The 16,587-nt window shown below is 35.6% G+C and overlaps 1 protein-coding gene across 1 annotated transcript; it reads right to left on the reverse strand.

Moving 5' to 3' along the window:
* Window positions 1–8,245: 8,245 nt before the first annotated feature.
* On the reverse strand, window positions 8,246–13,649 carry LOC100790941 (general transcription factor IIF subunit 2). The gene is made up of 6 exons (XM_003524589.4): window positions 13,341–13,649; window positions 12,061–12,169; window positions 9,380–9,510; window positions 9,213–9,287; window positions 8,724–8,870; window positions 8,246–8,400 (listed from the first exon to the last, which is right to left on the reverse strand). The coding sequence occupies exons 1-6, from the start codon at window positions 13,563–13,565 to the stop codon at window positions 8,296–8,298; spliced, it is 792 nt and encodes a 263-aa protein (XP_003524637.2). The 5' UTR covers window positions 13,566–13,649; the 3' UTR covers window positions 8,246–8,295.
* Window positions 13,650–16,587: the final 2,938 nt, after the last annotated feature.

The following is a 16,587-nucleotide window of genomic DNA, read 5'->3' on the forward strand; positions in this document are numbered from 1 at the left end:
TTCGCAAATTGGGAAATAAACGCGAATAGATGAATTATGTGCCCTTTATCATTCAGGAGCAGCGAGTCGAGTGGTAAACGCGCAGAGACATATTCTGGACCCTTTATCATTCATGAGCAATGAGTCGAGTGTTAAACGAGCATAGAGAAATTTTGCGCCCTTTGCCATTTAGATTTTGCTAATTGGGTGATAAACGCACATAGATGAATTTTGCGCCCTTTATCATTCAGGAACAACAAGTTGGGTGGTAAACGTGCAGAGACAGATTATGCACCCTTTATCATTCTGGAGCAGCGAGTCGAGTGGTAAACGCGCATAGAGCAATTTTGTGCCCTTTGCCATTCAGATTTCGCAAATTAGGTGATAAACGCGCATAGACGAATTCTGCGCCCTTTATCATTTAGGAACAACAAGTTGGGTTGTAAACGCGCAGAGACAAATTCGGCGCCCTTTATCATTCAGGAACAGCAAGTTGGGTGGTAAACGCACATAGACGAATTCTGCGCCCTTTACCGTTCAGATTTCGCAAATTTGGTGATTAACGCGCATAGACGGATTCTGTGCCCTTTGCCGTTCAGATTTTGCAAATTTGGTGATTAACGCGCAAAGACGAATTCCGCGCCCTTTACCATTCAGGAACAACAAATTGGGTGGTAAACGTGCAGAGACAGATTCTGCGTCCTTTATCATTCAGGAACAACAAGTTGGGTGGTAAACGTGCATAGATGAATTCTGCGCACTTTGGCATTCAGATTTCGCAAATTGGGTGATAAACGCGCATAGACGAATTATGTCCCCTTTATCATTCAAGAACAACAAGTTGGGGGTAAATGCGCAGAGACAGATTCTGCGCCCTTTATCATTCAAGAGCAGCGAGTCGAGTGCTAAACACTCAAAGACGAATTTTGCGCCCTTTGCCATTCAGATTTTACATATTGGGTGATAAACGCGCATAGATGAATTTTGCGTCCTTTATCATTAGGCAGTAGCGAGTCGAGTGGTAAACGCGCATAGACGAATTTTGCGCCCTTTGCCATTCTGATTTCGCAAATTGGGTGATAAACGCGCATAGACGAATTTTGTGTCCTTTATCATTCAGGAGCTACGAGTCGAGTGGTAAACGCGCATAGAAAGATTTTGCGTCCTTTATCATTCAGGAGTAGCGAGTCGAGTGGTAGACGCGCATAAATGAATTCTGCACATTTTGCCATTCAGATTTCGCAAATTGGGTGATAAACGCACATAGACGAATTCTGCGCCCTTTATCATTCAGGAACAACAAGTTGGGTGGTAAACGCGCAGAGACAGATTCTACGTCCTTTATCATTCATGAACAGCAAGTTGGGTGGTAAACGCGCATAGATGAATTCTGCGCCCTTTGCCATTTAGATTTTGCAAATTCGGTGATAAATGCGCATAAACGAATTTTGCGCCCTTTATCATTCAAGAGCAACAAGTTGGGTGTTAAACGCGCAGAGACAAATTCTGCACCCTTTATCATTCAGGAGCACCGAGTCTAGTGGTAAACGCGCATAGACGAATTCTGCGCCCTTTGCTTTTCATATTTCGTAAATTGGGTGATAAACACGCATAGACAAATTTTGTGCCCTTTATCATTCAAGAGCAGCGAGTCTAGAGGTAAACGCGGAGAGACAGATTCTGCACCCTTTATCATTCAGAAGCAACGAGTCGAGTGGTAAACGCGCATAGACGAATTATGTGCCCCTTATCATTCATGAGCAGCGAGTCGAGTGGTAAACGCGCAGAGACAGATTCTGCGTCCTTTATCATTGAGGAACAACAAGTTGGATGGTAAATGCGCATAGATGAACTCTGCGCCCTGTATCATTCACGAACGACAAGTTGGGTGGTAAACGCGCAGAGACAGATTCTGCACCCTTTATCATTAAGGAGCAGCGAGTCGAGTGGTAAACGCGCATAGACGAATTCTGTGCCCTTTGCCATTCAGATTTCGCAAATTGGGTGATAAACGCGCATAGACGAATTGTGCGCCCTTTATCATTCAGGAGTAGCGAGTCGAGTGGTAAATGCGCATAGACGAATTCTGTGCCCTTTGCCATACAGATTTCGCAAATAGGGTGATAAACGCGCATAGACGAATTCTGCGCCCTTTATCATTCAGGAACAACAAGTTGGGTGTTAAACCCGCAGAGACAAATTCTGTACCTTTTATCATTCAGGAGTAGCGAGTCGAGTGGTAAATGCGCATAGAGGAATTCTGCGCCCTTTTCCATTCAGATTTCACAAATTGGGTGATAAACACGCATAGACAAATTTTGCGCCCGTTATCATTCAGGAGCAGCGAGTCGAGTGGTAAACGTGCATAGACGAATTCTGCGCCCTTTGCCATTCAGATTTCGCAAATTCGGTGATAAATGCGCATAGACGAATTCTGCGCCCTTTATCATTCAGGAGCAACAAGTTGGGTGTTAAACGCGCAGAGACAAATTCTGCACCCTTTATCATTCAGGAGCAACGAGTCGAGTGGTAAACGCGCATAGACGAATTCTGCGCCTTTTGCTTTTCAGTTTTCGCAAATTGGGTGATAAACACGCATAGACAAATTATGTGCCATTTATCATTCAGGAGCAGCGAGTTGAGTGGTAAACGCGCAGAGACATATTCTGCACCCTTTATCATTCAGGAGCAACGAGTCGAGTGGTAAACGCGCATAGACGAATTATGTGCCCTTTATCATTCAGGAGTAGCGAGTCGAGTGGTAAACGCGCAGAGACGAATTTTGCACCCTTTATCATTCAGGAACAGCAAGTTGGGTGGTAAACACGCAGAGATAGATTCTGCGCCCTTTGTCATTCAGATTTCGCAAGTCGAGTGATAAACGTGCAGAGACAAAATTTGCGCCCTTTGTCATTCGGGGACAGTAAGTCGAGAGGTGGGCGAAGACAAATTATGGTCATTCCGCGCACTTTTCGCCATCCAGAGGCAATCATGTCCGGTGGCACGCAGAGACAAATTATGGTCATTCTGTGTCTCGCCGCACAGGCTCGATCATGTCCAACAACACGCAGAGACAAATTATGGTCATTTTGTGTCTTGTATCAACCAAGAGCAACAAATTCGATAGTATCAGGATTATGTGTCGGTACTGATCATTTTCTAATTTTTGTAGGTTCTACTGGAAGGGAGGTTCACTGGCCGAATGGTGTTTCGCTCGAACGAAAATAGTGTCTTATCTTTACTTCCCTTTTATCTCCAATAAAAGACAAGTAAAGAGGGGCAACTGTCATACCCTAATTTTGTCCGGGGACCATCCATTGTTGGGATTCGACTCTCGTTTGACCACTTCGAGGTATTTGGCACCCATCGTTAGGCAATTTGTGAAGTTCCGAGACATGCTGGAAGCCAAAAGAAAAGCGTTGTAGCACAATCCATGAAGTTTTGTGACATGCCAGAAATTAAAAGGAAGTGTTAGTGCACAATCCGTAAAGTTCCGTAACATTCCGGAAGGCAAGAAAGGGATGATTATGTAATTCGTAAGGTTCCGCAACATTATGGAAAGAAAGCAAGTATCGTTACGAAATTCGTAAGTTTCCGTAACTTTACGGAAAAAAGAATCACCAAAAAAAGGGCAGGGGTGTAATTAGTAAAAATGGGGGTTCAAATAGCAACCAGACCCAATTGGGCCTTACAGGATGTTCCTCTAGAAGGCGGTTGCTTCTGGAGGAAGCAACCTAGCTCGCCTGGGATAGCTGAGCTCGCCTGGGCGAGCTGAGCACACCTGGGCGAGCTGGTTGGCAAGCATCTCCTTCCTTTTCCTATAAATAAGGGAAGGAGGGAAGAACAAAAATGTTCAACCCTCCTGGTATCTGAGATTCACTTAAAATTAGTGAGAAAAATTGTTTCCGTGAAGAAAATCCAAGCCGAGGCACTTCCGTAACGTTTCCGTGGGTGATTTCGCGAAGATTTTCAGCCGTTCTTCGTCATTCGTCGTTTGTTCTTCGTCGTTCTTCGGTCTTCAATCGATAAGTTCCCGAAATCAAACTTTTCAATTCATTCTATGTACCCTTAGTGGTCCTCATTTGTTTTCACTAGCTTTTATTTTCATTTCATTTACTTTCCGTACCCCCCTTTTGACGTGCTTTAGTCATTTACTTTAGTCATTTTCTTGCCTAATCAAAAAATAAAATAAATTTCCACCGATCATTTGAATTGTAACATCCGTTAATTTCTGTTAAAATGAAATCCGACCGTTCGGTCATGTCGTAACCACGTTGGAAACCAAAAAGAGGTAAAATAATAATATAATAATCAAAATATCTTTGAGTAACATAATCAAAAAAATCAATCGGACGTTTTTCTTTGGAAGTTTCCTTGGATCAATTGACTAATAACCAAAGTGAAACTAAGGCTAAAATCAACTCACAAATCAAGATTTGTCCGAAAAATCACTAAAAACCGTTTTAAGGTCCAACGCCTTAAACGGTCCTTTTTGCTTTTATCGGTTAACATGGACCGTTGAAAAGCATAAAATCAACATGTAACTTTACCGCTTTTGCAAGAACTACGTAGGTCTGATTTCCTCATCGCAATTGAGGATACGTAGGAGCAAAAGCCCCGCTTTTGTCAACCACCCCAAGAGATCATTAATGGTCCAAATGCCTTAACGCTTCTCTCCTTTCAAAAACAAGAGATCGTTAATTGTCCAACGCCTTAACGTTTCTCTCCTTTCAAAAACAAGAGATCGTTAATGGTCCAACGCCTTAACGTTTCTCTCCTTTCAAAATCAAAAGACTGTTTAATGGTCCAACACCTTAAATGACCTTTTGTTCAATCAAAATATATCTTGCAAAAAAGATTAAAAAAAACAACTTAGCCAACGCTCAGTTCTAAAAGAACTACGTAGGTCTGATTTTCTCATCACAATTGAGGAATACGTAGGAGCAAAGGGAAACGCCCTTGTTGACCACAAAGAGATAAAAACATAAAAAGGCATAAAAAAGACATAAGAACGTAAAAAGGGAAAAGAATATAAATTGAAGTCATATTTGCACATTTGATTAAAGGTTGTCGTCTCTTGTGACGGACGCGTGGGGTGCTAATACCTTCCCCGTGCGTAAATACAACTCCCGAACCTTTCACTTAAAGTTCGTAGACTACGTCTTTTCCGATTTTTCCGACGTTTTCCTCAAATAAACGTTGGTGGCGACTCCGCGCGTATTCCTTTCTTGGAGGACGCACCCGCGAGTCACGCGTCGCCCTCCCACCGAAGGGTAGGTTGCGACAGCAGGGACAATCAATGATCTGGAGAGCAGTCGAGCGATGTCTACCTACGGAGGATTCTGACTGTTTAGTCAAGTGTCACCATATGAGTTGTTGTAGTGTGAGTGTCATTGAAAAGTAAAAAATCAAGGACTTTACAAACCCAATTCAACATAAATGAATAAATTGATACATTTTTTGTACAGGAATTGAACAGAGGTTTATAACTGAGTGATGTGTCATTATTTTCTCCTATTTCTTAACCCTTTTTGTCACCATTTTAATTAGTTATTAGCCTTAATTGTCAAATTAACTATGCAATTTTATTATTTGGGCCTACTTGACTAATTTTGTGTTTTTAATTTAATTTCAGGAGAATTATAAGCAATTGGGCTTGGATCTGGAATTAGGCTGAACCGGCTTGGACTTGAAGAGAGCAGACAATTTTATTTTATCTAATTTTATTTTATTTGGTCCAGTTTTATTTTATTTCATTTTTGGGCTTCGACTTAAAGCAGAATTGTAAACTTTGGGGCTGAGGACATATATAACAGCACCAGGGTTTTAGTAGGAGGAGACTATTTTTAGAGAGGAGAATTTTTAGGGTTTTGCAATTCCAGTTTTTACTGTTCACACGCATTGTTCACGTAGAATAAAATTTCGTTTTCTGCTTACAATTGAAATTTCATTTTCTACTTCTGCCTTTGAATTCGTTTTCGTTTCTGCTGATTAATGGAAGGCTAAGTCTCCAGCATTATTTTCTCTTGAAGATCAAGCACAACTCTCTTTGAGGTTTTGTTATTACTATTGAATTCTGATCAGTTTTTCCTCTTCACCAATTGCTCTGTATTTATTGCTATTAATCCATGCATGCTTCATGCTTGATTAATTGTCTCTGCGCTTAATTTACGTTCATGCTTAATGATCAGTTTCGTTCATGCTTAATGGACATGGGAGAGGGATTAATTGGTGTATGTGTTGCTAAATCACATAATGACAGCCTTAGGTTAATTTTCGCTTAGTAGATTAATTTCGGGTTGGATTAAGTGGGTGAACTGATTAGGGAAAAATTCTCATAACCTAGCATAAGAGACTTGCTTTTGAATCAAGGGGAAACAACACGTTTTAGTTCTGTTATTTCTTTAATTCAAATTACTTGTTGTTTAAATTACAAAAACAAACACCCCCCCCCCAATTCCTTACTGTTTTATTACTATCTGTTATAAACGTTTGGTTTATCATTGCTCATTGGAAGACGACTTAGGATCACTTCCTAGATACTGCATTTTTAATGTTTATTTGATTCGGGTACGGCCTCGATCACTGAGTTATGTGCAAATAACTTTGTTAGACCTCCTAATTTGGATGAAAAATTTTAAGAGAAAGAGAACAATTCTCTCTTTGATGTGATGTGGTGAACATGTTTGGATAGAGAATTTTAAAATAAATTGAAATTTTAGTGATTTATGATAAAATTAGAATTTCAAGTTCAACAAAAAAGTAAGAATTTGAAATTAGTCACGCGCTCTCTTTTTTTTACCTATATGTCCCTTCTCTTATTTCTAATAATACTTATAAAAAAGTAATAGTAATTATCTAGAATTCGAGAAAAAAAGAAATACATTTGATAGAAAATCTTTAGTAACTACATTTGTTTTTTAATATAATCAATAAATTTTCAAAAAAATTAGTATCAAGCTTGAGTTTTGAAGTACTTTCTTTATTTCCATAACATGAAAGTGTATCTCCCCTTTCTCTCCTCGCTCTCTCTCGTCTCCTCCCTCTCTCTATCTTCTCTTCTACCCCCTCCTCTCTTCACTTTCTTCTCTTCACCCTCTTTCATCTCTCTCCCCAATCATCTTTTTCTCTTCTCTCCCTCTTCTTTCTATCAATATTGATAAATTAAAATATGGATATCTGTATTTTATAATTATCAAATTTTAAAATTTTATGAATTATTAAATATTATCAAATCTGATGAATAAAAACTATTATCTATATTAAAATTACCAAGTTATTAAAACTACTTAAATATTTATGAATTATTAATATTTTAAAATTAACTAATGCTATTTTCATTAAATTTTAATATTTTAATTTTTTAAAAATATTTTTTTTGAAAAATCATTTGGTGGAAATTAAATTGCTCTATTCAAATTTTTTAATTAATTCATAAAAAAACATTTAAAAATGAAAGAAATTAATTCAAAGCAATTCAAATTTAAACCCTTTCAAGTTCTGAAATAATGAAATTCTTCATCCAAACAACCTAAAAAATTGATGATAGACTGGAGGCTGGACCCAAATTTTGCAGTTGAAACAAATTTAAGAACCAAAATTGCACTATTAAAAATTAAAAATTAAGTGACCAAAAATACACAACCGAAATCCTGTAAAGACCAACAGTAAATTGAAGCCCCCAATAAAAACGACGCTTACTCCTTCAACTTCAGTGTTTATCAAATAAGTTATAATTGCTCATCATAACTTTTCACAACGGTTTTGCTTCAAAACATTCTCTTATATTTCTATTGTGAACAAAACAAAGAACTTGACAACAACTGAGCGCTACAAAGCAACATGATGACAATAACCATCTGCAATTACCTTTGCAACAGTAGAATTGCATACAATGCATCTGATGGCTTACATGTATTCAAATTTTCAGTAAATTAAGTGCTTCTGTCCAATATCCAACTCGCTCACTTTAAAAAGCTTGTTTAAGTATCAGAAAGAGTTTAGAAAATTCTAAGCAGCGCAGTTCAACCTGTCTTGTGCCTTTTGCTACTTTTATCACATTCACATTGTAATTCTGTTAACTTTGCAATGGCATCGATCAAAAATGTCTCTAGTTCATTTTTTCAAAGTAGGAACAAAATAGTGGTGTAGCAAAATCTGCAAAATCACGTGCACAAGGAACTGAAAAGGCTCTAACAGGATGCAAGCTGCTTCATTGGGCAACTTGAACTTAATGAAAAAAACTAAATTAGTACGCTATACATCATTTGAAGAAGGTTAACAAATGGATCAGCACAGATAAAATTTGAAGGTTGCTTAATCGCCAGATTTTCTGTATTCAGGCTTCAGTTCATACGTGCCTTGATTAGTTCCTTTGTTGTTGTAGACACAAAGGTCTTTTAGTATATCTTTCAGAAATTGCTGTATAAATGTGTTAGATTCAACACATTAGTTAAAACAGGCACTACTAAAAGTAATAACTTCAAACAGAAATAAATGTCAATTTGAATGTATATATTGTTTCGTAATCATGTGTGCTTGTAGAGACCTACCTGTATAGATTAGTTCAATTGCACAAATATTATGTCCACTGTACATGCATATCTACTAGAAGCAACAAACTTTTATGGTTGTAATTCATTTTGTGTATAGAGATTTAAGATTGTGTAAGTGCTAAGTGTTCAAAAATATGGTGATATCCCATAATATCCAGATTATAAGAGAAAACTACTCAAAGCACATACTTCAGGTTGGTCGGTTTCTTGTATGAGGTTTCTTAAACTCCAATTTGGCTGCCGTTCAAATAGCTTGAACACAATCTCTTCCATCTCTCCACGGTCTCTTCTTGTTCTCTTCGTATCCGTTGCTTTAGCTGGAGATTTCTTCTTTTCCTAATCCAACACAAACTTCTGTTACAACTAATAAAAAATATTGAACAGCATAATAAGCCTGTAGATATAGTCCTCAACTCCACCTCTTCAACACTCTATCTCTCTCAGCCACACTGCTGATGCATTGACTTGTCACATGTAAGTATTTTTATATATGGAACCCTGATTGTCATTTTTATCTCATTATCAACCCAAAAGGAGGGGGGGGGGGGGGGGGGGGATGATTTGATCAGTAAGTTATATAATGATGATGAACTGCCATGATGCCAAAAAAGGGGTTTCTCTTAGCATGAAATCGTGGAGGACTGTAATTGGTAGCAAGAAACAGAATAAGCCATTTACACTGGGTCCAGAAGTGGAAAAACTTATCATCCCTGGCATTGGCCTCATATGTGCCCCACTATCGTTGTCAATAACCTGAAAAAAGAATTCAGAAGTCAAAGGTAATGGAAATTGTTTGCCTAAATCAATGGATCAACATTTAAAGAACTAGAGCTATAAGAAAAAACCTGTATCTGTCTACTTTTGACCATATACTTGTTTGTCCTTTCACGGCAGAGTTTACCATAGAGTTCAAGGGTTTGATTATGGGGCCTCATGTCAAACTTGTTCAGTATTTTTCCCTCCACAGAGATCTTTCCTACAAGACAAGAAATTTCAACAGGTGGATTTACATTTTGCTAAATTAGCTTTGATAGAGGAGATTTATGATGCTAAGGATATCAAACCAACTACTGTCTAGAGTAAAATATCCTTAAGAACAGAGAAATAAAAAAGTACAAAGAATAAGATATCATATAGTGTTGTAGTTGTAGACAGAAATTATATCGGAATATACAAGGACAGCACATTAATTAAATAAACTCGCCAGTCTCTCTGCATATTCAAAAAAGAAACCCCTCAGAAATAACCATTTGCTAAGCATCACAAAGAAAATAAGGAGACATATCAATCCCATAATAGGAGACAACTGAAGAAAAACCATCCTTGACATTTTTGAGATTCCTATCCAACCAAAAGCATCAGATAACAACATAAACTGCATGCCCGTTAGAGAGGATTTTCTGTCCAATACCCAGCGTCTAGACATTTTAAATAGTTGCTAGCAACTAATAACAGAACCAAAGAAACACAAATAAAAAAAATCATGAGAAAGTGTATCATGTTGTCTATATATCACCCACAAAACTATTACTAAGTGCTTCTGACCAAATGAAAGATTTCTCAGTAGAGGGAGTCTTAGACTTCAAAAAGGGAGCTTGTCAAGAAGACAGTTGTCCTTATTGGAGATGAATAAGGAACTGAAAAGGATTTACAAGAAAAACCTTCATAGGAGTCTACAGTGTAAATCCTACCATCCTCAAAAAAAGAAAAAAAATGAGTGGGACCATAAAAGTTAAGGAAACCAAGGAAGAGACTTCATTCCATAGCCTCGGCATTTGATTTCAAAAAGGAATAGAAGTTCCAAGTAATAGAAGAATTCTTCAAACAAAAGTGGATGGAAATGGGAAGGTTGATAATAAAGGATGGGAATGGAAATATTAGAAAACAAAATGTTGCAGCAGTGTCTATTCAAACATCATTTGCTCAAGTTAAATCACGAGGTAGAGTTATCTAGGAAGTATTAAAACCCTAAATGGATTGGCAATATAAAATTCTAGAAGATTTCACTCCTTTATGGTGATAGGTTCACTTAAGAAGGAACAGTGAGGAATCTAAACCATGGATGAAAAATAATATCAACAAATCCAAGTTATGTACAAATATTTTTGTCATAATTACTATTAAACTAGGTTTGAAATTTCTCACTTTCCCCTCAAAATGAACCCCTATATTTTGGAGGAGCAGAGTCTAATGCTATAATACGCAGTTCAACAGTTACCCAATTTATAACCATTCAGAAAAAATAGCTCATGGCTTAAGATAATTAACTGAGACCTTTCATGAGACAAGGAACATTGATAATAAAATCCAAAACCTTGAAATGTAAAGAAATTTGGATTCATCTTTTCCATTTTGTAGTAAATGATTATTGAAATTTAGAATGCTATATCGAAAGCTAGAAGATGCCAAGATGGAATATCGAAATTGAAGAAAAATTTACATGACAGTGAGTTGACTGTAAAATTCTCAACTTCTCATTCCTGTTATTATTTTTCTTTGGCATATAACATAAACTATATTGTTAGGAAAGTAACTAAAAATAATTGAACATATTGAAGAAAGTTATCCTCTGCATCAAAGCTTGAAATGACACCAAGAAGTTGTCTGTCTTTAATATAACTAAATAAACCGGAACATGTAGCGTCCCAATCCAAAGAAACATGTACACATACCCAAAATGTAATTATAAAGGATGATAGTGCAAGGTAAAGCAACAAAATGCTAAGCATTTAATCAGTCCCCTCCCATTGTCTGATCAATCAATTTGCAATGTCCTAATATTTTTTAATGAGTGTTCATTATATGAATTGCATTCAGCGTCTCATTTTTTTACTGATTGATACTCTCACACTGTGCATGCAAAACTTGAGCTTCTCATAGTTGACATTCCCATCTATCTCTCTGATAGACCTCTGGTGATTAGACGTATATGGGGAAAGGGTAGAAAAGGAAGCAGTTAGGGCCACGGATACAGTAAGTGCATGTTTGATTAACCATTTAAGGACTGTTAGGGCTTTACAACATACTTTACAGCAAATGAAACAAACAGCTCTATGATTCTCCCTTCAAACAATCACATGATTCATTACTTCATTTTCCATCCAAGTAATTACAGGTTCAATTTCAGAATTGCATGCTTTGTTAAAACAGATTAACTCAATTGTTGGAAAGTCAAATTCATAACTAATGAATAAAAGAATGCACATGCATCTTTAATTCTTCTGATTATTGGAAAAATTCATGGCTGATACATATGAGGTCCACTTATTTCAACCTACAGAGTTAAAATGAATGAACACACACCTTCATTTTTTTCTTTTTTGAAGGAACACACTCTATTCCATGAAACAGGTGATCATTTAATGACAGCAGAATATGACAAAATAATATGAAAGTAATATACAGCTGAGTGTTCAAATTATGGAAGCTACTTCATGTCAAACAAAGATATAAATAACAGTGCGCTTAATTATTGACTAAAGTAACTTTCAATACACATGGTCACTGAAAGATGAATATTATTTACCTTGTGGTGTGTCAGAAAACACAGACATGGGAATGAAGTCTTTAGACATATCCATAACATAACATCTGGGTATATGTCCAGCTTCAGTTCCGGCCAACTCCATTGTAAACTGAGTATTTTAACTAAACAATCAATTTAAAAGGACAAAAATCACAGGGAAAAGTGTTATTAATAGTTACAATCACTAACTATTTTCATATCATACACAACATATGACAAGATGCAATTCCTTAGGTGCTTTTTGGGTTGCTTTCCAATCAGAATTAGAATATCACAAACCTATGCTATGCTTAACGCAAACCTCTATTAGGCAGACTACCAAGTACCAAAGTTAAACTCCAATTCTGATTGGAGAACAATACCGAAAGCAAATTTTAAAGAAATTAAAAGTGAATTATATTTTATATTCTACCACTAAGGTAAAAGGGGTTTAAAAAAAATGCAGGATGTAATGAAAATTATTTAGCATTAAAAGTGAATTATATTTTATTTTCTACCGTCATGCAATTTTGTTAATCCAAGCAAGGTTTACGGATTGCAATATCAAGGTTTTTGGAGTGTCCCTAACAATAGTGGCCAACGCATCGGTCACATTATGCAACAAAGCTTAGAACACTATTTAAAACCACGAAACAAAGTGAACCTTCCCAATTAATCAACAAGATTTTGGTAGGACTAATTCAATGAAAATCGAGCCTTCGATTTGAGTGGTTCTTCTTTTCTCAACACTTTCACTCAACCAAACATAGCATATAATACACTACAATATAATATAATGTAAGACTTTGCAACCACCCAATGTCAATATTTTTTTTATTATCCCATTATATTGGATGTGAAGTATCCATCGGCATTGTCAATGATTAATCTCTGCCGGTGAACTGTCTGGCCCCTCAGAGGATCTCTTCTCCCAATCACTTTTTTTTCCCATCAACAAGACCTGAACCCGTGCCAATGCCCTTTTTTTGGTAGATGATGGAAAATAAACAACAGCTAGCAAAAACTACAAAACACTAAAGGAGTCTTTACGAAAAGACTCTAAGACCCAGAAAGGTGGTGAATCCCATGAGCAATCCACCCTTGCATTTCTGGCACCCCAATCCACAAGCAAATCAGCTACCGAATTGGCATCCCTAGGCACTACATTAAAAGAGACCTTCCACTCTCGCTGAATCAGCTCCTCCAATGCCGATTGATTACGCATAACATAACATTCACACATTCTTTATATTATTATTATTATGATTATGTTGAATATTATTAGCGAAGAGAGTGAGAACCTGAGGGGGAGAATCGTCGTCGTTGGAGTTGAGGGGGTCGATGGAGACGACGACCTTGGCAACGGGGCGAGAGGGGTCGGAGGGAGGAGCGCGGAGGGAGCGAGAGACGAGGGGAGGGCACTTCATCAGCCACACTGCTCTCTCCGCCTTCGACGTGTCCACGTAACCATTGCTGTTCGTGTTCGTGTTCATGTGTTTACCATTACCACCACATTGGTCTTCCATCGCACCGAGAAACAAGATAATGAAGAGAGAGCGAGTTTGGTGGCGAGCAATTCTTGAAGTTGAAGCAGAATGGAAACCGTTTTGGTCCCTGCAGTATTTATGGGGGTAGGAAGAATTTGATAGAGAATAAATAGTGTGAAAAGGAAGAATTACCACTTTACTTTAATTTAAATATTTTATTATTTTCTTTACTTTTCTTTTCACTCTAAGGTTATGTTCCATAAAATTACCTGAAAAGTTAGTTGAAAGTTAAAAAGCTAGTTGGAAGCTGAAAAATTAACATATTAAATTATAAGTGTTTGATAAAACTAGTTGTTGAAAGTGTAAAATGACCGAAAAATAATAAAATTATGATATATTTTAAAATGATAACTAGGAAACTAAATAAGTATATTGAGGATAAAAATGGAAGAAAATAAAAAAATTAGAAGATAACATTTTAAAAGGCGCTACTTCAAAGCTACTAAGGCTACATTTGGTAAGATAATTCAACTAGTTTCTTTCTAGCTTTTTTTACTAACTGAAAAACTTGTTTAGTTGTTCGGTAAACAAATTTTTTTAAGTTGTTTCTTAGTAGCTTCTAACATTTTTTGAAACACTATTTTGAAGTAACATTAAAACTCTTGCTTTAACTTCTAAATTTTTATATTTTCTTTTATTTTTATTCTCAATACATTTACTCAATTTCCTTATTACCTTTCTAAAATAAATTATGATTTTATTATTTTTATGTCATTTTACACTTTTTAGCTACTTTAACTATTAGTTTTATCAAACACTTATAATTTAAAAAGCTAACTTTTTAGCTACTAGTTAGTTTTCCAACTTTCAATCAGCTAGTTTTATAGAATATAGCCTAAAAAAAGCTTGTTTACCATGCATAGCCTTGAAGTAACATTTTTTAAAATGCTAGCTTCTAACTTTTTAAATTTTCTTTCATTTTTATCCTAAATATATTTGTTACCTTTTTAAAATAAAACATGATTTTATTATTTTTCAGCCATTTTACAATTTTCAGCTACTTCAACAACTAGTTTTACCATACATTTATAATTTAGTAAGCTAGTTTTTCAACTTCCAGCTTCCAGTTACCAACTAGCTTTCTAGCTTTCAGCTACTAACTAGCTTTCAAACTTCCAACTAATTTTTCAGCTGAAAGCTAAAAAGCTAGCTTATTAAATTATTAGTATTTGATAAACTTAGTTGTTGAAGTAGCTAAAAAGTATAAATTGATAAAAAAAATTATAAAATCATATGATTTATTTAAAAAAGGTAACTAGGAAATTTAATAAATATATTGGGGATAAAAATGGAAGAAAATATAAAAAGCTAAAATTTAAAAGCTAGCATTTTAAAAAACACTAGAAGTTACTTAAAAAAAACCTTTTTACCGAACAATCAAACAAACTTTTCAGTTAATAAAAAAGGTTAGAAGCTAGCTGAAATGTCTTGTCGAACATAGCCCACTAAGCAAGTTTTTTTAGTAGCTTCTAGCGTTTTTTTGAAATGCTTCTTGAAATAGCATTTTTTAGAACACTAGCTTTTACTCTTTTTTTAATATACTTTCTTTTATTTTTGGCAAAGCTAGCTAGAAACTTAAAAATTAGGTTAAAGTTAAAGAGCTACCTGGTAGTTGGAAGCTGAAAATCTAGCTTATTAAGGTTATATTTGGCAAGACATTTTAGCTAGTTTTTAGTTTTTTTCACTAGCTGAAAGGCTTGTTTAATTGTTGGGTAACAAAATTTTTTAGTAGCTTCTAGCATTTTTTGAAACTATTATCATAGTGGCCTCAATGAACTCAAGAAAAGAGGGGGGGGGGGTGGTGAATTGAGTTTATAAACTTTTTCTTTGTTAACACACTTTAATTCCTTTTTACATGATAAATATGATAATGTATCAAAACCTTGATTAAAAAGAGAAAAACAAGTAATTAAGATCTTTACCAATATAAATGAATACAGTAAATTTACAATAAAAGTAAAGAGGTAAGGGAAGAGAGAATTGTAAACTCAGTTTATATTGGTTCGATCACTTCTTGTGCCTATGTTTAGTCCCCAAGCAATCCACTTGAGGTTCCACTATCTTTCAAATCCTTTACAAAACACTCTTACACCTTGGGATCCCTCACCCTTTGTGTTTGAGTCTCTCAAGAATCAAGAGATACCACACTCTTGTTCTTATAAGGGATTTCTTACCCTTTTCAAAAGTTTAGCCAAAGAATATAAGAATTCACTCTCTGATTTAGAGGAAATGTTATAAATGGAATCACTAGAAGATTTCTCAATAATAAGTGTATTTGTGCAAGTTTTTTTTATATCAAGAACTTGATGATTGAGAATGATTGTTAACAAGATTTTTTCAAAAGTTTCTCATCTATGTAAACGTGTTAAAATGATGAATATTTATAGGCATAATTCGTGTAAATTGTTAGGGGTCATTCTCAAATGATGTAACTCTTCAAAACACACTTTTTGGTGTAATTTCAAATTTTGAATTAAAAAAAAATATATTGTTACTTCTGGTAATTGATTACATGATGTGGGAATCGATTACATTTATTCTAGAACTCGAAAAAGAATTTTAACACTTTTAAAAGAAACTTAAAGACTTGATTTAAATTAATCAAATGACCAAATATGCTTATTGGAAAAATCTTTTAACAATTTAACCTAAGTCTTAAATCTTCTAATTGCTTGATTTGTCCGTGTTCAAGATTCTTCATGTTATTTTGCTTTTTCCTTACCGTTGTTTGTTTTTTGGCATCATCAAAACCTACAACATTACATAACCACTAAAACACTACTTGATGTAGTGTTTCTTAAAATGTTAGTTTCTAATTTCTAACTTTTTATATTTTCTTCTATTTTATCCTCAATATATTTATCTAATTTCCTAGTTACTCTTTTTAAATAAATCATTATTTTATTATTTGTTGTCAATGTACACTTTTCAATAGCTAGTGTCGCAACCTACCCTTCGGCGGGAGGGCGACGCGTGACTCGCGGGATGCCTGTTCCACGAA

This window comes from Glycine max, chromosome 5 (genome assembly GCF_000004515.6).
Source record: "Glycine max cultivar Williams 82 chromosome 5, Glycine_max_v4.0, whole genome shotgun sequence".
NCBI classification, from domain to species: Eukaryota; Viridiplantae; Streptophyta; class Magnoliopsida; order Fabales; family Fabaceae; genus Glycine; species Glycine max.